General features: G+C 48.3%; 1 protein-coding gene across 1 annotated transcript in view; it reads left to right on the top strand.

Moving 5' to 3' along the window:
- LOC149372684 (CD9 antigen-like) overlaps positions 1–19854 on the top strand; it is a 45424-nt gene extending 25570 nt beyond the window's left edge. Inside the window, exons 3-7 of the mRNA XM_089567242.1 lie at positions 7964–8248; positions 9777–9875; positions 10845–11054; positions 11946–12029; positions 13039–19854. Coding sequence (XP_089423368.1) covers positions 7964–8248; positions 9777–9875; positions 10845–11054; positions 11946–12029; positions 13039–13083 — 723 coding nt within the window. The 3' untranslated portion in view covers positions 13084–19854. The remainder of the gene's footprint in view (positions 1–7963; positions 8249–9776; positions 9876–10844; positions 11055–11945; positions 12030–13038) is intronic.
- Positions 19855–22540: the final 2686 nt, after the last annotated feature.

Here is a 22540-nt window from a genome sequence, read left to right as displayed (position 1 = left end):
GGGTCTCAAGGCCCTTCCGTCCTGCCGAGCCGTGTGCCGTCCCGCCAAAGCAACGTTTGCGGCTCGCTCGCTCGCTTGCTCTGGAGAGCTGGGCGAGAGGTCGTGTATTAGACTATAACTACACGCCAGCAAAAGGAAGGCCCCACGCATGGTCTTACCCTTCGCGGGCAAATCTGACGAGCTGCAGAAAGGGCGCCCATTCTTTCTTCGCCGTCTAATCTTCTTCGGATTCTTTTTTTCCCGTTATAAGGAAACCGCTGTCAGGCAAGCCGGAAAGCAAGCGCGCTTTTCAGTGGGAGGACTGCCGCTGTGTATCTCGTGGTCGCCCGACATAAAGAATGGGGCGAGTCGGTCCGTTAGCAGCCCGTCTCTCTTGATGGCCGGGCACGCGAGTTTCCATTCCTGGAGGTGCGGCTGGCCTCCCGCACGTATGCTGTCGGCACATTGTACATTATACTCACGCAGTGGGCGCTCGACTTATGTACTATAGTGGTTTCTCTTTCACTCACTACCTGCATTAAAGAGTTAGCAGCTTCAAGTTTGTTTCAGTAAGCGTTATCGTTTTCATTTCTCTTAGAGGCTATAGCTGACGAGAAATCCATAAAAAGAACAGACTATGTTGTTTCAAAAGCGTCGCTTCAATACACATCGTGGTCGCCGACCTTGAGTATATGCTAACGGAAAACAAAACTTGAGACGGCTTGTATCGATCAGACTGGCCTAAAAACGAAACTAACCAGAAAGTTGCCGACCTAACCCTGTGAGCAGTATGAGATTCTTTTTGTGCTCGAAAATATGAAATATGCGTTGCACACAAGCGTTTCAAGCCGACCCCCAACAACCGCGCTCTGTATGACCTACGGACGAATAGTACTGTATGATTCTAGCTGTAAATTGTCAGGTACCGAAAGTGCTATTTCGATGGGCGAACTCCGAGCAGGAACTTGCGATCTCTGTATGTATGTGTGGGTCTGTGCCAGGTGAAGTATATACATAAAAATAAATCAAATAGTTATCCGCGACTGGGATTCGAACCCGCGGTGGCGCGCATAGATAAGCTTCGCTGGCCACTGCGCAAGAGCACTGGGCTATCGCCGTAGCAGAACGCGCCTCGTGTTAAACTACAACGCAATCTTGCGCTGTGCATTGCAGATCGTCTTATTATTAACTAATACTACTATCAAACCAATATTCGCGCTTTGAGCTATGTGGCGGTAGTGACAGACAGATCTGCGCTGCATGCATTGGCTTGGACAACGAAGCGGCAGAAACTCGGTACTGGAGCATATAGGCCGCTGGCGTACACTGGGTAAATTGGCATTGACGATGAAAAGTTGAAGCCGCTCATAACTGGCTCCCTAGGTCAGTGGACACCAACAAAGAGTTGAGTTGAGTTTAATGGCGCATAAGCGACTAAGGATATGCGCCAAGCTCAGGGTGTAGGACACCAACAAAGAGTAATAATAAACATCCAAATGTCGGATAATGTCAAAATTTATAACTCTAAGCCGTGAATCTGGCAGTAAGAAGCGAAGAGGCTTGATTGATACCAAACTGCAATTGACTTCTGGGCCTACGTTCAAGCGATAATTGCGCCTATTGCTAATAATTGAAAGCGCTGTAATCGCATTGCGATTAATGCAAGAAATAAACTGTAACAAGGTACCCAAGTGGGCTAGTTGGTGTACATCAGACATAACTTCACCAGCGAAAGAACGAGACACGAGGAGAAGAACACAGGACATGCAAGAAAGACTCCAACAATCTTTCCGTAGGCTGTTATTGCTTCAACAGGCATTTCAGCGCCGTGCGCTGTAAGAATCCAAGGGTGTTCGGGATACACTATCTCCAAAGCATTCAGTCAGAATGCGCGTTCTTTTCCACTGACAGTCTCGGCAGCACAGCAGAGCTCGTTTCGAGTGGCTGGCTTGGGCTTGACTGACAGCCCTGACTCATTTCCCGGCGTACCTGTGAAGTATACATTTTTGTACGGAGAGTGACGCAACTTTCATGGCTGGCTGAGAAAAGCCACAGGACGTGGTTCCACGCACCGTCGGTTGCCGACGTGTTCTTTGGGGCAGAGCGCGTCGAACTGCTGGGTAGCATTGCCCCTTTTTCTTTCCCACAGTTTTTGTTTTCTTTTTTTTTTTTTGCGGTGACGCGTGGCTGGGCCTAAACAGTTCCTCGTCGCTGTCTGCGCATGTTCGTTTCGTTAAACGCTTCGTAACGACTATGGATGAAGAGGAGTAACGACAGCAGTGAAGGCGTACTTTCACAAAGAAGCTATCCAAAAGCACTTCTACTGAATAATTTACCTTTGCAACTCTATGTAATCGAAGACAGCAGTGTGGAAAATGAGTACCACACGAAACAGCTTCATCGCCTTGCAATGCGTATAATTGAATGCTGTCATTCTCTGGCGCAGTCATTAAGCGAGACATCGGTGAGGGCCCCTATTTTTCCTCCCCGACTGCTTCCACGCGTGAATGCAGATGTTCTTCTCGAATTAGCCTTGAGGAGCCTGCGATTTTTAAACAGTGAACCAACATAGAAGGGCAATCAGAAGTGGCACTTCGAGCTCGTGACAAGCGCTAGTTTTAATAATAATACAAAATAATAATAATACACAAGGCCCAGAAAGCGCAAAGTGAGCTATAGACGGAGAATTCCAGAAAGGTCGCGTACTAGCAGGAGGTAATTAATATAGTATCTAGCGTCAACACTGTCCTGGTCCGGCCATCATTGTTCGACAAAAAAAGTGCTCTATGATATTATTGGTCTTATATATTCTTTATTCCGAGTCGCACAAACGTCGCCGATAGTAGAAACCTTAGGCCCACTTTTATCTTTGGTTGAAAGAAAAGATCCTACTTTCGAAAGGAACGCGTGCGCTTCGCGCATGTGAACAGGCAAGATGCCTCTTCATACCATGAGAGGCGCAACCGCAAAATATTGGAATGAGAGCTGTCGGTGTATAAATTTAGTTAGGGAGTTAGTTTTCCAGCGCAAGACGATCGACCGAAACAGTAAATTATTGCATAACGTTATAGTCATATTATCCTACGTATGATTACATATGATTTTGTGCAGTAGCATAGGCTGTGAGAACATGATAATCCTCATATGCACAAGCACACATAACGAAGGTATTGTATTCCTCGTAAGCACAAGCGTACAATACAAGGGCTTCGTAGTCCTCATATGCACTGGCCATGTGATGGGTGGGGTACCGAGGATATACAGTCGTTGACAGAATAACATGAACCACGCTTCGGCATTCCAACTCTTGCCTCGCGTAGCGTAACGGGGCTGCCTTAACGCAGAAGTGCGCAATCAGCATTTACGCAGACAAGGTATCAAACACCAATTAATTCACCGTATACGTAACGGTTCAGAAGATTTTCACTGTCGAAGCGTAGTGCACATTATTCTGTCCGCTACTGTACACACGGAACAGAAAGGATTAAGACGGGAGTAAGCTGTCCTCTGCAGCTTATTCCCTTTTATAAAAGGGTGTGCACTAGAGGACTGCTTACTCCCTGTCTAATCCCATATAGGCGTATCCGTGCTCAGAGTGACGTTTTCACACAGGTCGAAGGAGCACGGGAGAACACACTTGTTAAAATCTCGCCGATCCGTCGCTCAGCCATCCCACGTTTCGACACCACAAAACCCACGAGCCCTACTCTGTATGGCATACGCATACCCTACTGCCCCGAAGCCAAAATCCTTGGCATAGCACGCGGACACGGCATAAAATGGGTCGTGCTCTCTCGTGCATCGCATTCGCTTGAAGGGGCACACAAGGCGCTTTATGTGCAGTTCGCGCTCAGGACGGTATGTACCGTACTACCGAGATTGTGGCCTCCTCTCGATTGCTATCTCCCGACTCCATGAACTTTTGCTTTCTTGCGGCCGTATTTTGGGAAAAGTATACGAAGTATCGTATTTGAACGCGATCGTGAGCGCAGAAAGCTAAAGAAAATGTCTTGTTTAAATAGCGTATTCGGGATGTTTCGAATGGCTATAACGGAGAAAAGCATAAGTTTGGGCTATTTGATGAATATTCACAGCGCAAACTAGACGGGAAAGGTGAAACACAAGATGAGGAAGACACCATACGCCCCTCGCAACTGAAGACTTAATAAAAAAAGCGAAGGAATATGAGACAGCCGCTTGAAACTGCGCAGATCACGACCGCGATGGGTAACCTTGCCATATGCGTTTGAACTTACTCTCTATGCCCATGTTCCTATTTACTGAAGAAAGTGGAAGATGGTTTGAGTTAAAGGAACACCGAGAACAAATAGAGGTAGGACTTCATTGATTTATTATATTACATTCTTCGTAATGACACATCGGCTGCTGCCACTAAAAACGGAGCACTTGTATTAAGCTATAAAAGGACTAGAAAGTGAAATGCACCGGCTATTTTTTGCAAGCGAACTAAGCGGATCTCTGAGACTGTAGGTTAGAGAGCCGTTAATTTCAAACGGGGATCACGGAGTCCTTTCTACGTCTTGAGGTCCTGAGATTAAATTGAGCGGCGGGGAGGAGACAAGGAGGAAACTGGTTGTGCTATGTCTGAATACATTTTTCTCCAAACAAACGTGAATACAACCACAAAGAGCTAAACAGTCGACCTTTTCGAAGAACAGTTGTTCGACGTGTTCCGCTATGCTGGTTGAAGAAACGCGAGATTCTGTGGGGCCCCTGGATGCCACGGAGAATCAGTCTCCCTCCCTTCAGCGGGAGGTCCGCTGACATGCCATAAGGAAGTAAAAGTAGATGAGTGGAAGGGAAAGAATTAGCGTCAGGTAGAGTGGTGGTTACATTCGCGTTAATTCGGTACGCACCGTTACGTGGACACGTACAGCGTGTGTGGACCGCGTGGCTGCCGGGCAACGATCGGTCACAGCGACGGCCCGCAGCGCTACACGTCCGCGCAGCCGCGTACGCCACGTCGTCCCCGTCCCCCAAGGATTTCCCGCGAATGTGAGCGAACGCCCGGTTCGTTCGATTCGGCGATTAAGCGCCGCCGTTACCGTCGCGTCGGTTAAGCCGCCGCGCGCGCTGCTGTGCTTGTCGGTGTAACGGGCGTAACTACGTGCCGCTGCAGTTGCTGCCGGCGGGGCCGACCGGCGAGTCCGCTTTCCCGGTCGACCGCCTTTTCGCCAGCGCGGGTCGAACGTGCGGTGATCTCTGCGCGCGCGCGCGCTTTGCTCCCGGGACTGGCGCGCGTCTGGAATCAGGGCCAATGCAAACGGCGCGCCGATAAGGCCGAGACAAAGCGGTTAGCCATACGGGCAGGGCGTGCGTGGTGGTGATTCGGGCGTGTTTCGATCGTGCATATCGGGAACACCGCTGGAAACCTACAGTAAAACGGGCTCGATGTCGTTCGCTGACCTTGATTGCGCTGTCCTTCGCGTCAGAGATCGTTACGAGCTTCCAGTTCGCTCGTTTAGAAAAGTTTGAGCTCGAAAAAGCAAAAAAAACTAAGCAATAACAGCAACCTTCAAACGTTTCTGGCTAAACCATTCATATATATACTAACGTACCATCGTGGACAAAAGTCTCCAGGACGCGCAAGAAGAGATCGAATGTAATGTGTACCGGCGGTCATTTCCTTTCACTACCCTGCAGTACGTGAGTTGGTCTTTCGCCGCCATAATTCTTTACGCGAGACACCGGCTAATAATACAGCTATCAGCTTCGTCTTCCGCTTGCTCGTCCTGAAGACCTTTGCCCCCGATAGCAGATATGCAAACACGTATGCGATGTGAACAGTCAGTGCGTTTTTTTTTTCTTGTGAACAATGCAGCGTGTGAAGCCAATTTCATACCGCTTTTTTTTTTTTTTTTAACTCAGAGGAAGATGAACCGACAGCAGATCTAGAGAGCAGGGTACGCAGAGTGCTGTCACGTGCCTATCTGTACACTCAGAGTACTTTACGATGCATGACCCGACAGTTGCGCAGCAACTAATAAGACGAGGTAACTAGCCAAAGAATGTGCGATTCAGGTGGAGAACGAAGAGTCTCTGAAGTTTTGTTTTGTTTGCTTTAATTAAAACCACTGGTATGCGTTTTCCGAGAGCAACACTAGAGGGCAGCACCATTGGCCGTCGCCTGGCGCATTTGAGGGTATTTTTAATTTTTTAATTCTTAATTGCCTTTAACTGCGGGGGATGTGTGGAACGTTGCAGGCGGAGCGATGTGAAACGTCACAAGAGGCCCCATGCAATCGAGGCATTGATGTAACTGCGGACTCATCTCAAACGCTCCGCCTCCTTGTCGCTGCTACAGAATCCTGCGCCACGCACTGGTTGTGTACTGGTCGCTTGCACGACCTACCAACGCTGGCGCAGTCCCCTATTGACAGAGCAGGGGAAAGCAAACGAAATATATCTACCTTTACATATCGGATTTTTTTAAGGTTTCTCTCATATCCACAACTTTCTGATTTACACAGTTGTCAAACTTTCGCCGATCAAAACTTAATTAAACAACGTTAATTAATTACTCGATAAAATGAAATCTTTCTGCGTCGCAAGAACAGCAGTCGAGCTGCATGCCCAAAAAAAATAAAGCTGTACGCGTTCAACATTTGTCGCTGTTGCGCCGAACACATGCCCTGTCTAGCGCAACAGGTTACATTGGGAACAGTAACCGCACTCTAAGATAAAGAAAAATTATATAAAACATCAGATGGTCGCTAACGGAGTAATGATTGGCCTTGGAGGGACTAATTTGGTTGCAGCAACGCAACTCCCCTGAGTGTATGGGCTAAGGGACTCTGGGGGCGGAACCGGCATGGCTGTTGTGTGAAAGTAGTACAACTATACGCTACGGGTTGCCATCTGTCAAAGCAGGAAAATGGCGTGCATCGCTGCATTACGTATACTAATGTAAGCCTATTTCGACACCTTTTTATCTATTTTTAAATTAACAGATGATTCTGGATGCTCGGTAAGCGTCAGTGGCCAGTGCCCTACAAAATCATTCGGCGCAGCCTACGACGTAACAAAGCCGTGATGGTGCCCTTTAAACGCATGCAGCATGAAAGAGTGGCCCCCGTGTCCGAGAGATGCTTACGCTCATACACACGGAGAGGCGGGAAAGAGAATGAAGAGACGCCCGCGAAACGACATGCAGCGATATTCACCTGCACGCACACATACACAGAGCCCGTTCGCGGTTATCTGTTCGAGAAAAAAGACAAGTTGGTCGCGCGCGAGCCAAAAAAGCGAGCGCTTGGCCTGTCGAGTTTCTCCCAAGTCAATTAGTTCGCATGGCTGGCCACGCGTTGCGTCCCGCGGGCCACGGTCCCTGAGCAAACTGAAAGAAGCGCACGTACGCGGCCTCAAGAGACTGGCCGTGCGACTCTCCAGGCTTCTTTTCTCGGCCCCTCTCCAGGCACTTATACCAGCGAAACTGTACGCAGAGCAGTTTCCAGGCTCTGTTTTTGTAGGGCATAAAGAAAGAGTGGTCGTTGTAATTGCTAGGATGTGTACAGGCTTGGTGCGGAGTCGAGGGCAGCGGCATCTTTTATATGTCTTCGTGGGAGAAAGTATAGTATATCTGAGAACGGGCGCTCTACGCGTTTAGGCTTGCTTGTTACGGAGGATGGGTGAAATGGAACCCGGATACAGACACGTTTATACCGCGAAAAACAAAGTCGAATGGTCTAAATAAGGAATGGCTAGTTTCGCTTCGCGTTTTACTGAATCCGTATTCAAGATGAACCTAGCAAGAAAGGAGGCGTATACACGCCTCATCTTCCTGGAAATCGGGAAAGGCGACTGACTGCTCGCCGGAAAACGGCGATTCACTTCGGCTATGTTCAAATGGATACTGTGGCAAAGTTGAGCGGATAAAGTTTGCTTTGTGTACAAAGAAACAAAGAGCTATTCTGAGTCGGCCCGGGCGTTTTAACTGTGCCGTGCCGGCGCCTCGCTCGTGCAGCTGTCGGGCCTGGCGCTGATCGGTCTGGGCGCGTTCCTGCTGATCGACGAGCACCGGTCGACGCTGTTCCGGCTCTTCCGGGTGGACGAGAACTACGCGCTTCCGCAGTACCTGGCGTACGCGCTCATCGGCACGGGCCTGCTGGTGCTGCTCATCGGCTTCTTCGGCTGCTGCGGCGCCGTCAAGGAGAGCAAGTGCCTGCTGGGCACCTATTTCGCCTTCCTCTTCATCATACTCGCCTGCGAGCTGGCCATCGGCATATTCGCCGTCATATTCCAGGACAAGGTATTTATACTTGCGCGCTGCCTCACCGAGTGTGTGCGGGCAGTGAGCTCTCCACTCCGGAGTCACTTGACGTCCGCTTCTCTGGAGCCACATTTCGTTAGAACTTTGTTTGCTGATCGGTCCTTCTAAAGGACAGTAGCCTTAAAGTCGGTGCTGAGTGGACAGGAGTGCGCGACTTTTTCAGAGGAGGGAATGAGTTGAAGGAGCACTAAGAAGGTAGCGCGACTCTTGCAGTTGGTAAAAAAGATGCGCGAGACACCCTGAACGTATACAACAAATAGTTTGCGAAATGCCACAAAAATATGCCTAAAAGTTTCGTCCCTGAAAGTGCAGTGAAGATGCAGGGGACTACGCTTGTCAACGTCGGTTGACTAGGGCAACGCTGTTGGGTCTCTTGCAGGAGTAAACACCGCTCTGAAGGATAAGGTGACCCCTCACATACTGTTACAGTTATGAGCGTCACTCATAAGCGTGACGATAGTGGCGAAATCGGGAGACTTCGCTCGAAACAATAATTTCCGTCTGCAGCGCCTTTCAACCTCTCAACGCACAAGTAGCACGTGCGGATTCGGACTGCGCACTCCGCCATAGACAGTATACTTTACCGGGACGGCGACTGTGGGACAGGCGGCAGCATCGACTGAACGTCATCCATGCGTGGTTCCCCGGGTAATCAAGCTGTCGCGTGGAGCTTGCGTGCATTGTCTCTCGACTTCCTGCAAAAGTGAGGCTGAAGGCTATATGACCATGTGTCGAGGGGGAACCGCTTCCTGAATGTCACCGTCCGGACAGCCAGCTGGACAGCGCCCGTCACTGCAGAAGGAGGTGGTCTTCTTCAGACACGCTATGGTGGAGCTTGCCGGCTTGCGTACCTGAAGTGGAAGGCACGAAACGACGAAATCCGTGCATGGCGTTTGTAAGAAGCCTTTGAGACGCGGGAGGATGGCGTAGGAGAGAGCTCAAGAAGTGCACAGTTCTAGGAGGATCGCGGCGTTTATCAGTGTAGTTATAAAAAAAAGTAAAAAAGCTTAGGTTTTCTTACAATCAAGACGACAGGTGGCGCTAACGAGGACAGGACATGGTAATGTCAATATATACTGAAATCAATCTGCTTACGCGACTTCACCCTCTATGCCCGCCAAGTCGACAGAAGGTGCCAACTGTTCTTTGGAGCACTAAGCTCTGATCTAGATGTACGGCGATAGGAAAGAGTCCTTCATGCATAGAACTACAGCATCTGCATCGCCTTTATAACCTCAATATAGCAAAAGGGGAATTGTCGAAATCATAGCTAATGTCCAGAATCTATTACCTACCGGAGGATGCGCGGTCTTGTATAATGACGCATTTTCTTTGCGTCCCACCTTGAAGGAAACAATGCCAGCGAAATATGGGGGCAAAATGTGCGGCCGCGCAGAAAAAAAAAAAAAGTAATGGTTTAAATCGCAGACTCTTCGCAGAGCCGTGGACGAAAGGCTTGTACGAGTGGTGTGTGAAGTTTTCCTTGTCCCGCTTTTGTTTATTTTAGATATTATCGAGTATTAAGGAAGACTTGAACCACGCCCTAAAGAGGGAATACGGGAAGAAGACCCACGTGACCACTGCTTTCGACTGGGCACAAGCCAAGGTGAGGCCATTTATGCGTGCATGGCGGATTTCTTTGCAGATACCGTTGGCCGATTTTTTTGGCCACAGAGACAGCGCCTGCAGTTACTGGTTGTTATAACTTACTGTTGCTTGGGCTGCTACCATTTTCCTTTTTTACTTTTTACTTCTTGCAAGTGCGTCTAAACATTGAACAAAACGCGCTGCGTACACGTCATCGAGTGTCTTGCTCTGTTATACGCTTCATATCACTTGTGACCCTATGTGGTGACTTTTGGTTTTTAAATGAGAAATATAACACGGATGACACACCAGTTTCGGAACTTTAGCTTAGTTGAGCTGAAACTTCGACATATGCACAACAAGCAAAGGAGACATCACTTTAAAAATACTGGATAACAAGAATCCAGTGAGAACTGGGATGTAAGTGTGGCAAACGATAATCAGAACAGCGGCTTCATATAGAAATTTTGAATCAATTCATTAAAAACAATCATATTTACGCATAGTGGCATTTACGTTACTTCACTTCTAAAGGAAGCAAATTTTGCCCGTAAGCACAATTTGCTTTTTCTTATGAAAGTCCAGCTTGCAAATGAAAGGTCAACGGCAGCTCAGAACAGCGCGCTAACTCTGAAAGACGGGAACGACCAAAGGAATACTGTTAGTGATGCGCTCAATGCTTCTCGGATACATTCCTCTCCAAGCTGTTTACAGGAATAATGCAGGGCCACTAACCCTCCCCACCGTTTCGAAGGGGGTGATGTGACGCCCGCATTTACGGCGTCTGCATGGGCACGACACATCACCGTCGTCGACGAGAGATACATGTTTATATCTCGAGCGTTTGTTTTTTCGTGCGCGGCGCGCTCAGAACGGAACATTTTTTCTTTCTTTTTCGTTATATCCAGAAGGTTTGTTTACAACTGTTCGCTATATCGAAGCGAAGGAGCGTCTGACGGCGGGCGTCCTGTTCTTCTTCCCGCCTCAGATGCTGTGCTGCGGTGTGTCCGGACCGGGCGACTACGCGGACAGCGTGTGGAAGGCGGAGAGCATCGGCCGCGGAGACAACGTGAGCAAGACTTGCTGCCGCCTGCGAGACGAGGGCGAGCCGGACTCGCACAAGAACCCGCGGCCGCTCAACGAGACGCTCTGCCAGAACATGGACATGAAACCGCACAACCCCTACAGGCACAACACTGTGCGTATACGACCGTGATGCCCATTCCATCCTCTTGTCTGCGTGCAGACCGAGTACTGCTCACGATATATGCCGCCCCGGGTGAACGCTTCGCTGCATCTCTTCTCGTCGTAAACCCAGCGGGCCCCTGCCCGCAGATCGGTCGCAGGCCTGTCTTGAGACGAGAGCGCGATTGACTGCTTGTGTGTTTAGGCGGCCGCTCACGTCTCTGCGACGTATCAGCTGTAGAAGGAAAAGTTGCAGGGGAAAAAGTGTAGGGGAGCATGTATGGTCTCTTCGCGCACATTTAAGGGGAAGAAGGACCACGTATGTCTTTTAACGACAGTGTAAGATGCCGTCGAAGTTCTAGGGGGGTCCCTGTGAACATTATCTGCACCTTTGAAAGAGCGGCTTTGTCTTCCTGCGTTGCAGGCTCTTGCTTGTATAGATGTGCTTGCGTTGGCGAAGGCGCCATGAAAGAACAGCGCTCCTCAAAGCAACACACAGAAAACGGCAAAGCGACAAAACAGAACAAATAAAGGCAGAACGGCGAAAATCCGCACGCGTCTAAAGAGCGCACAAAGAAAACGGCACAATGACGAAACATCAAAGCGCCGAACGGTGCATCCTTGCGGGACTAGTCTAAAAGCGTGAATTGACGGCAATACCGAAGAAATTAACGGGTAGCTGTTGTTAGAAAGGGCAACAAAAAGGACTAGATTTTGCATGGGCACCCGTCTGCCCTGTACTGTTTCTTCACCGTGCTGTTTTTTTTTTTTTTCACCGGCGTGCTGTTTTATGTTTTATTGCTGTGCCGTGTTTTTGTGGGCTGTTGTGACCTGTGCTGCTTTGTTGTTTGCTGTCCTTTTGTGTCCCCCTTGGTGAAATATTGTTGGCTTAATTTGCTTTCAGGGCTGCTTGAGCGCCTTGGAGGAATTTATCAAACAAGAGAGCACGATGCTGATAGCCGTGGGCTGCGGTGTTGCCGGCTTAGAGGTGAGTTGTTGTCCTATAAAAGAAAAATGAGGGAGGGAGGACATTGCACGGGTGTACTCTCTTGCGTTCACAGTCATCTGCACATGTGCCACATATATATGGTGCAGGTCACACGGTTGTGTCCGTACCGAAGTTCAATTTGCATCTGTAAGGGCATCCGGCAAGACAGCGGTTGATCGCGAATCGATGTTAGGTGCGCAGGCTCTAAAAAATTCGTTGTCGCAACATTTACAGGCGGAACTGCAGCCAAGCGTTCCTTCCTCAAAAGCTGCGCCGACAACTCAAAATGCGTGCGTATGGAGTTCGGACTCTTTCCACCAAGACTTCTTTAATGAGACACGTTCCTGCGCCACCGACGCAAGCTGTTCACCAATCCAGTGTTCAAATGCAAATAGCTTCGAAGTACCGCTTATATTCCTCCGTGCGCTCGTTGCACACAACTAAAACTATAATAAATAGAGTTTGGTTCATTATGGTTCAATGGGGCTGCAAGACGACGTAGCCGGAGCCGAAAGGAGAGCGCGCGAGGTGGACTGCGGCGGGTTTCAAATCAGCTTATTTCGGAGTAAGACTCAAAAACTATGTACGTCCGTTTATCGACGTTTTTTGGCAGCACCAATAATAGGCAGTAATGGCTGAATAGTTCCGAGAGGCTTTGCAAAACCTTTTCCAAATAATTAGCGCAGCAGGCTGTAAGGTCCACTCATCTGCCGACATTTTGTGACCCAGAGGTAAGTTTCAGCTGTGTCACTTGGCGATTAGTACCTGCTGTTTCTATCTAGGTGGCCACTAGCACAATAATTCACAGCGTGGAATCATGATGTAAGGTGACTGGGATGAAAGTTCAAAGTTTACGTGTCACACAGTACAATGTCTTCGTACTGTTTTCGTACTTCGTACTGTGTCTTCGCACTGTGTCAAGATGTGTCGTTATGACTAGTGATAGCCCGTTGTCGTCATTCGCTTCCTACCGCATCCTTTCTCGTCCTCCCCCTCATCTCTTTCGCAGATCATCGGCATGATCTTCTCCATCTGCCTCTGCAAAGAGGTGTAGCGACGGCGGAGGCTTGCACCGGGTCGCCGCTGGCCGGGGGCGTCCGACGGGAACCGGCCGCTGCTGCTGCTGCCCCAGCGTTGATCGCTGCTGCACCCTATAGCACGGCCGCCCGGCCGGGCTTGCCTGCGGCAATAGCCGCCTCTTGACATCATCCAGGCGGAGCTCGGAGCACACGAAAGCCGCGCGCAGCGCAACCTCCGAGGATTCGCTCGCACAGGGATCTAGGCGCGCTCACCAGACCTTTGGGGTGGCATTTCCCCGCTCACGACGCAGTAATGCGTGGCGCTGTTTCCGCCGGCGAAACAGGCGCGTGTTGGTCAGTTAAACCGAGTTACGTGATTGCAGCTCAACCGTATGATATGGTCTGATTCGCTTAGACCGTGGTCAAAAAGTGGTCGGCGGACGCCGCCATATTGGACTGTTCGTTGTGCGAGGCAACTTCGAGCATTTGCTCGTAAAACAGGAAACAGTCGAGGTAAAGAAGCTACACCGAGCTTTCCCCATAGGCCAAAAGCCAGTTGCTCCGAGGGTCGTGAAAAGGTCTGTGAAGGTTTGGATAACTTGTTCTGCTTGCTTACTGACGGGGTGTCTGAAGTCTCCACACAGAGAAACATGTTTGCTTTTTTGTAGAGACATTCAAATGACGTCGTCTCACACCCAGTTAGTCGAGATCATTCTCCTTGCTTGGTTGGAGAGTACTGGAAGCGTTGCTGGGGGTATTAAATGTGAGAAATAGTTAATGAACAATATTCACACTTTGTACGGTCTATAGCGTGCCCAAGCTCACCAGCAAGGGGATATACGGTGGTCTGGTTTATTTATAGGCAGGAATCGTCAGCACCTGCCTTCGATGGACGATTTTGTAGTGTGTCCATCGAATTTGGTCTCAACGCGACTCTTAAAGGGCGCCACCTTGAGCAAGTTTTAAGGCATGTCTGCTGGGCCGCATGTGTGGGGACGCTTAAGAAACTCTGATAAAGCGAACAAAATTGTTGTATTTACCAGCTGAGCTGTACAACGACGTCAAATTAAGGCAAATTCGGGTGGACACATTACCGACAACGACGTCAAATTAAGGCAAATTCGGGTGGACACATTACCGACAACGACGTCAAATTAAGGCAAATTCGGGTGGACACATTACCGACAACGACGTCAAATTAAGGCAAATTCGGGTGGACACTTTACCGACAACGACGTCAAATTAAGGCAAATTCGGGTGGACACATTACCGACCCTCATATTCGGCTTGCGCGTAGAGACGAACGGTGAGCTGGCTCCTGTGTGGCGACTCTTCCGAGGATGTGCAGTGAAGGAAGGACGTGAAGGTCGTTATTTTGTTGTTGATGTCTGTGCACGGCAAAGTGGAGGAATGCCGCTAGGGTCTTTAATAGCTCTAGTCGAGTCCCGGAATGAAAGAAGTACGTGTCCATATAATATGTGTATGCGTATATACGGCCTATGCGAACGGGCAATATAGTTTCTCGTCGAGTGAAAGGTGCTCATACGCTTCTCTGTCACTTCAAGATGTCTAATGTGTCACCATATTCAACTATCATTGAAATCCCATCTCCATTGTAGCTAAGTATGTACTGCACGCACAGCACCCACAAAGAGATGCCCTTATTTTTATTTCATCGTATTTTCGATGTACAGCTCTATTTTTGATGTCGAACATGCTGAAGCTGCCTGGCACGCATGAAGAAACAGCGCGCTCGGTTATGCTCATATTCTGAAAACTGCATGTCGCTGCATGTTAGGGCAAAGCCATGCCGTAATTGCTTGTATCAAAATGAGATACCGCGATATGCCGTGGCGACTTGCTGGACACGTCAGGAGATGTGCCAGTGCTTTCACAGTGCTTCGGGTGAAAATTCTCTTGAGTTCATCTAACTGCAAACGCTGGCGCACATTTTCGCTTCACGGAAGTCGCATCTCTAGAGCCAGAAAATCATTTTAAGCCTTGCTTACTTCGGGCTTTCCTATTTTACTCATTCATGGCGAAGGTAATACTCTGGTAAGACAAAATTGATTCATGTTTCGAAAGGTGAAAGGTACTCATAGATCTTGATGCTGTTCCAGTTATATCAATGGTAAAGGCGCACCATTGGCGTTTGTCTGTGTGGAATCGGTAGACGTTGTAAGACTGAACAGCAAAGCTTGTAAATAATGGAAAAGCCTTCCAACAATAGAGATATTCAGCATATCGCGATCGGCTACCACGGACAAGTTCTGCCAACTTCACATGCGCAGAAGGCTTCAAGAGGCGCACACTCGCCACTGCGCAGACGCAGCTCGGCCCCCGCGTAAGTGGATCACTGTAGCATATCGCGCTATGCTAAATCTCTCTAATCTAAGAGACAAAAATACCTATCATTCACCAATATCTCGTGTCCTTTTCTGTGTATCGGCTGTAAACTTTACCGTCAGCGTCTGTGACTAGAGAACAAACTCACAAATCAGAGAACTAAAAGTCTTCGTTACCGGTTGTCCACAGTGCTTCTTTCAAATGTAAGCTATATATGTGACGACCAGTCTTTATAACTCATTGAGCCAGCGCTTGAGCGCTGAATGACGTTAAGTAAGCTAAGCACTGCCCCAAGCTCTTCTTGTAAACTCCTCGATGATGACCTGGCTGCTAAAGAGAGCGCAGAATTGCGTTATCATAAAACACACGAGACACTAGGCGTGGCGAATTTCGCAAACAGCTGCAATATCGCTTTACACTGCTCGCTTTGCACCAAAACCCAGCTATTCACGGAGACAGTGAACCAACAAATTTAGTTAACCCCTCATTCGACAACTGCTCTCCTTGCTGTTGTTTAAAATTACGGCAAAAACGAAATTTATTGTTAAATCGCGCAAAGAAATTGCCGTAATTTTTCTGTTCCTTTACTAAGACGTTGGCTGTTGTTACATTAGCCGCTGTGCAGCGTCGCTTCAGAAACAAGCGCCGCAGATAGGCTTAACGCGTTCTTTACGTATCTTGCGTTAACCATGGTGGTTCTTGTTTCTGCGCTCTGTTTAATGGTCACGCGAGATACCATCACATACTCTGGTACATTACACTGCCGAAAAAAAAAAAAAACAACCCTAAGCTCCACTTGCGTTTGCAGTTTATGCAAAGAGAGTCGGTTTGACACAAGGAGTAGGGGTGATCTAATGTCGTATAGGTCGTCGGATCGTTGCTGAGTACGGGCATATATAGGGTTGCACGTGAAAGGTGCTTTGCGTGAATTGTAAGCAGACTGCAACTTTTAGTGTCTTTCTTTTTCTGCTCTTGGAGTCTCCTGAAGAGATCAGTTCATCTTTTCTTGGTGGTCTTACTTCCATGGTCGTCGACAGAGCAAACGTGCTTAGCAGTGACACGAGTGTAGCAGCTGACTTTGTGTCACACTTGACACAAAGTGACTTTGTGTCACTTCTAAGGCAAAGTATGGTATTTAGTAGGCAATGCTTACTGAAAAAAAAAAAAACGTTGAAGAAAGTATTATTTAGCAGCAAATTGTCCCAGGGACACTGCGTGAACGTGACGGTTGTTCACACGATACAAATTCTCAGGATGCGAAACGGTACTATAGGTTTTCTCGCGATGCATGCAGTCATGCGATTAGTCAGAGGAACCAAGCTTGTTGACCGGTGATATGTGTCCTCAGCTCTCCGTATTGCCGTGATGTCGCATTATCTGGCACCGCATTTACTGCTTTCCGCGCAGAATGAGACGGAGTAAAGGGTGCAGCGACTCGGAAGATGCCACACGAATTCGAAGCGCATTCTGCTTTTGCGAGCCGCGCAAATACTCTAAGTTAAACTTCCTATGGTACCATGAAGTCAATGACGTCTTTCCGGTATCGCGAGGGCTTAGAAGACCAATGAAAGGATCTCCGAGGCCGCAGTCGAACGAAAAAAAAAAAAAGAGGTAGGCATCAGCTTGAGCTTCACCAGAAACTGCAGTTTTTCTCCGATAGATCTGCAGCTGGTCTATACGTCTTCTGAAGGCTTATCACCAGATTTGACTACCTAGGGACGTTGTGATCTGAAGCACCAGGAAAAACAATCCGAATCAGGCTGATGAAAGACAAAGTTGTGAGCATTCCGTAAAGGCTGATATGTGCAATCACCGCATGGAGCGTATGCAGAAAACGCCAATGTGTGGAAGTCGTAAACGCCTTGTTTGCTCGTTATAGCAGAATTTAGACGCTGGCAGGAGTATGCTCTGAGAACGGCGTTTCTGTGGAAGGACATCGGTTTCTAAGCCTCCTGGAGCACGGGTATATAAGCTGTCAATTCAAAATGAAAGCAATGATCAGGAAGTAACGTCGTTGAAAGACAGAAATCACAGCGAGACCAGGAGATCTCACTGTATACATTCACTTTTGATACTGCTGTCTATAGTAGCATACAACACTGAATCGAAACGAACCGGCAAATGCACCTCAGAGGATGACCTCTGACCAATGGCATCGAACTGACGCAGTGACGTCGTTATGTAGAACATGCTAGCTTGGCATCGCAGGGAGCAGTCAGCTGCAAGGCGATTGACCATCATGCCATGATAATAGTTCGATGCCGTTAGTTGGAGGCTTCCTTTGGCGGGTATTTGCCGCTTCGATCTCGAGTTGAATCCGACTATCGATGCATATTAAGGAGTAACGACGCAAATTCAGCTAAAAGTAAAAACGAATACTTACGTTAACAACTAATTTTACCACCATTACCTTCGTACAGTATCAGTGAAAGGTGTTCGGGTCACATGCCCTGCTTTCACGCCGTGCAGTAGTGCACCTGTGGTACCCCTGAATCTAAAAAATTTTTGTACTGTGAAAAAAAGAAAAAAAAACATCATTAATCCCTTTGGTCCGAGCGGGTGCCGCAAGTGCCATACATTATATGGCTCAAAAGTAAAAATATGACCTGAAGATTTTTGCCCAAGGCTGTACCATAGAGTTCCAATACAGAAAACCTCTCGGGACGCTGTAACCTTCTCGAACAACTCGTCTATGGTTGAACTCTTTTCGTAAACTGAACAAGATCAGGTATGCTACGAGAGAAGCAAACGCTTGACTCTCCTTCGGATCTTATAGCACTCGCAGCCAAACAGTGCAGGAAATGGCAGTCCCATATTGTAGATGGTAAAGACGTGTGCTAAACATAGCCGATTACACGTTGGTTATCAGCGTGATGGTTAAAGAAATACGTGCTTGCAGACTCCATCTCAGTGTCTTCCGTGGTTACTGCTTTGTGCTAAAGCGCCGTTTCTTTGACTGCCCAGTTCTGTACACCGGAATCGCATGTAACCAGAGAGTTAGATCTTGTCCTGTGTGGTCGGACACCTCCGATGCGCCCTCGATCGTCTTCCCTCGGTGCGGGCGCCTAGTCATCATGTATACGCTTCGCTCTGGCCATCGACGCACAACGCGCGTTTTCAACGTTATAGCCCATGTAGTCGTCATCGTCGAATTCGTTGTCCCGCTGCAGCAGCTGGACGCTTGTGAGCTGGTTCGATAGTTTCTATCCGCGCTGCAGGCTTGCACCAAGTTAACCGCGTTCCGCCGCTCTCGTGTCCAAGGCGCGTTCAGAGTTGAAAACTTATATAATATATAAGCCCTTGTTATACATATAGCTCTCGACCTGTATGTAACCGGACCTGCTTGGAATAATTTCATCTACGTTGTGTACATACACATGTAAACTTAATAAGCTTTCGCGTGGGTGCGCGCGGGGTGATCCAAGGCAGTCTAGCGGTGGTTCACTGTGAGATGAGGCTGAACTGGAGGTTTCAAACTGAAAGGTTCCACTCAGATCGGCTTAAACATGTGGGGCGTCTGGTGAGTTACTCTCTCTTAAAGGCTCCGCCGCGTTGTTGACGCCCACTGATTAGTGCAACGATCTCTAGAACAGTGTGTTTTCTGTGGAAGTATGCAGCGCCAAAAGAACACCAGTCGAAGGTTGTCAGAAGTAATCATTTTCACCCCATTACTGTCACGTGGTCGCAAAGACAAAGCTGGCAGATGCCCCAGACATCGTGGACGGAGGCGGAAGGTAAACATCGCGAACAAAGACCTGCATTTCAGGCCAGCAGCCGGTATGCTAGGAGCACAAAGCTTTGTTTGTTTCAGCACATATCCATCTCAGAACAAGTGAAAATGAAAGTAAACGAAAAATGAACAAGCGTGCTTTGCTTAATTGGAGTTGATAAAGACCATGCAAGCTGGATTATGGAGCTTAGTCACTGTCTACCCAGCCTTAAACTCGGGTTCGAGTTCGTGCTGCTACCGGTACAAGCGCATGCAAACCACTGAATTCTTCCTTGAAAGTAGATATAAACTGTGCAGTTGCAAGAGATCGTACAACAAAGAATGAAACATTTTGTGAGCGAACATGCTTGGCTTATGTTGGGTCACCCTGTGTGCAGGTTCAGCCACGTGTACTGCGAAGTACGTTCCGACGAAGTCCGTGATTATACAGTGTGTTATATATTTATGGACAATAAATACCTGTGGCGTTGTCTTGTTGTTCGACTGGTGTGTAGAAGTGTTGTTGCAGATTTAAAAGTTTACGTAACGTGTATATAGAAAGGATAGCTTTGGCTTTGCTTTCTTTGCCTTCCTGTCATAATCGAATCGTATGTATTGTGAAGCTCAAGAGAGCGCAGATGCTTTACCACTTGAGGATCGGTTGCATACGTCGGTTACGCGTTGTATGGCCTGTTGACTATTTTAGAAGTGCTGCGAAATAAAAATGTGCGGAGCGTCCTCCGTTCCCAAATGTCGCTACTGTTTTGAATTCACGCTGCTCTGAGCCGCATGTGCAGCCGCCAATGTGAATGAGCACACCAATTGCACTGAAAACTGAAGTTTAGTTATTTTTCTCGACACAAATCATGCACTACTAAATGAGCCACATATCCACGTTTACCGTGATTAGGCTGTCTTATTGAAAAGCAACAATATGTGGTTTCAGTGAGAAAGCACTTCACCGCGACAAACCGGCTCACCGGTTTGTGTGGAGCAATGCGAAAGCAAATTGTCCACATACTATATCGACGCCCGTGGCTGTTCTGACGCCCGTGTACTATATCGACGTCCATGGCTATTGCGACGTCTAAGTGAATTTTTTCGCGTTGAATTAACTAATCAAACCTCATCAACCAAATTTTTCCCACGGCAACATTTTATCGCACGCTGTCACAATCACATTTTCACACATTTATCTTCAGAGAACGACGTAACCGTGCGGACACTTTTTGCTTACGCGAGAGAGCCAGATAATGCTCTCGCATTAATAACTGGGATTCGAACCCGCGGCGCCGCGAACAGATATCAGCTTCATGGGAGGTAGACTGGGCGGCATGCCAAGCGAGGGATGCATCGCATTCTCGCATCTCCCAAGCGCACGGCGGTCTCTCTCCTACCGTGCATACGTAGTTCTTCCTCTTGATTTCAGAAATATACTTGCTTTCAGTATATCTCCATTAGTTCCCATATTGCGGGAAAAGAACTGAAGCCTAATTAAGTAATTTCTTGCGGGTTTTGTGGTTCTGAACAGAGACCTGTCGTGGAGATATGATATTTATATTCTTTGGATTTATGTATACATATGGTCGGTCGTGTTCAGTTATGTAGAAGCACCGTAATTATGAAATATAATTGACATTATTGTTCGCAAAATTTGATATGTTCGACTCAGCCATATAAAATATAAAATAGTACATCTCCATAGGTTAGTTCTTTCCGAATTCAAAAGGGTATAAAATGAAATGAAATTGCCCCATAAAAACATAGCAAAAACTTACGTTAAGCTAGTCATGTCGGCAAAAACACAATGTCGAGAAAGTGCATTTGAAGTGCGCGCGCCAGCCATTCGGAGGTCGTTGTAGAGGCCTCAGAAAACGGCGAAGTGCGGGTAGTGCCGAGATAATAAGACCGCCATCTTTTGAACAAGACTGCGGCCATCGGGGACGCAGCTGAGGGAAGCGACAGGCGCGGAGTTCTGCCTCACCTTGCTTCGAAATTGCAATTTCGACGCTTCGGGGGCATCAAATATATCATTTTTAGTTGTTGAAAGTCGAATTAGACCTTAAAACTTTGTAGTTAGGTACTTTATATTGCCCACGAATATGCCATTTTTGAGGAAAAAACAACAACTATATTTTCGCATTTTTTCCCACCGTTTCAAGACCCGAGTCTCCCCTTAAGGTGAACTGGAAGGGACCATGGGAATTTGTTCATCTTACCTGAAGTGCCCCCAAAAGGGCATGTGAGCGTGCTAGGTGTGCCAAAATTACGCTTCAGTGAGAAGACGATCCCAAAGACTGCACTATATTAAACTATGCACGAAGTAAGCTGAACAGCGAAGGCATAGGTCAAGTTAGGGTCATCGTACTCGAAAACGGCATTGGTCTAGTTTTTCGCGTTCTTTTTCCCTGTCTCTTCCGCGGTGACCACTTCTGTTATTTCCCGCTTTTTTTTTCTTTTCCAACTGCTCAAGCGCATCGAGGATGCCCAGCTGGCTATATAGCCATGCACCGAAGACCCTGAAAGCATATGGTCAGCCTTATCTCTCTCTCTTACCCCATTTCTCCTGCAGAGTGGATGTTATCGACAGCACATCGAGTCTCTCCACACACCGCAGTCGACGCGGACACAGCGCCGATATCTGGCCATGTCTAGAATAGATCTCTGCGCGGCGAAAATGCGTGTTGTGACGGCTCCCTTAGTGTAAGCGCAAATTCAAATAGCAGGCGTAATCTACGCTTACGCGCCTTTTAGTCCGCCCGAGGAAACGCGCAGCAGGTGACGCACGCGCAGCGCCGAGATCCCGGCCCTGCCAGGTCGCTGCTTCCCGCGCAGGGCAGAGCGAACTTTTCCCTGCATTCCCTACCTGCTCCCGCAAGAGTGCTTCCCCGCACTTTCAGTTAAGGCGAGGAGAAGCTACCTTGCGGGGATGAGTCGTATGCAGGAAAGCCCTTTTGCGTGACGCATTTGCTTGTTTTCTTGCGAGGAAGCGTTTTTAATTTTTTTTTCTTTTCTTGCTTGCCCCGAGACTCCTGCGCGGGCATTAAGCGAGTACCGTTGACCGGAGTCCCATTACCGTTGACCGAAACATTGCCCATTATGGCAATGTTTCGGGCGTTGGCGTGTGAAACTTCGGCTTGCAGGAGGCACAGCGAAGAAAAAAAATACGCTTTCCATTACAGGGAAGAAAAGGGAGAGGGAAATGGGACAAGGAAGAGAGTATGGGAGGTGACGGGCGGCGAGAGGGTCATCGCGGTTGCCAACCACAGTCGAGGGGTGGGGAGGGGGTACAGCTTGTCACATTGTGGTTGGTGGAATGGATCGGTAAAGTGGAGCGGGGGTTCGGCGCGTCTCATGGTGATTGATGGACTGGCACACGCCCCCTGCTCGCACTGTTTGAACCCGTCAGCTGCAGCAGCTGCTCTGTCCAGGTGGGG

This window comes from Amblyomma mixtum, chromosome 1, assembly GCF_055824585.1.
Source record: "Amblyomma mixtum isolate Tamu chromosome 1, ASM5582458v1, whole genome shotgun sequence".
NCBI lineage: Eukaryota > Metazoa > Arthropoda > Arachnida > Ixodida > Ixodidae > Amblyomma > Amblyomma mixtum.
Note: the sequence above shows the minus strand (reverse complement) of the source record. Positions and strands in the feature narration are given on the sequence as shown.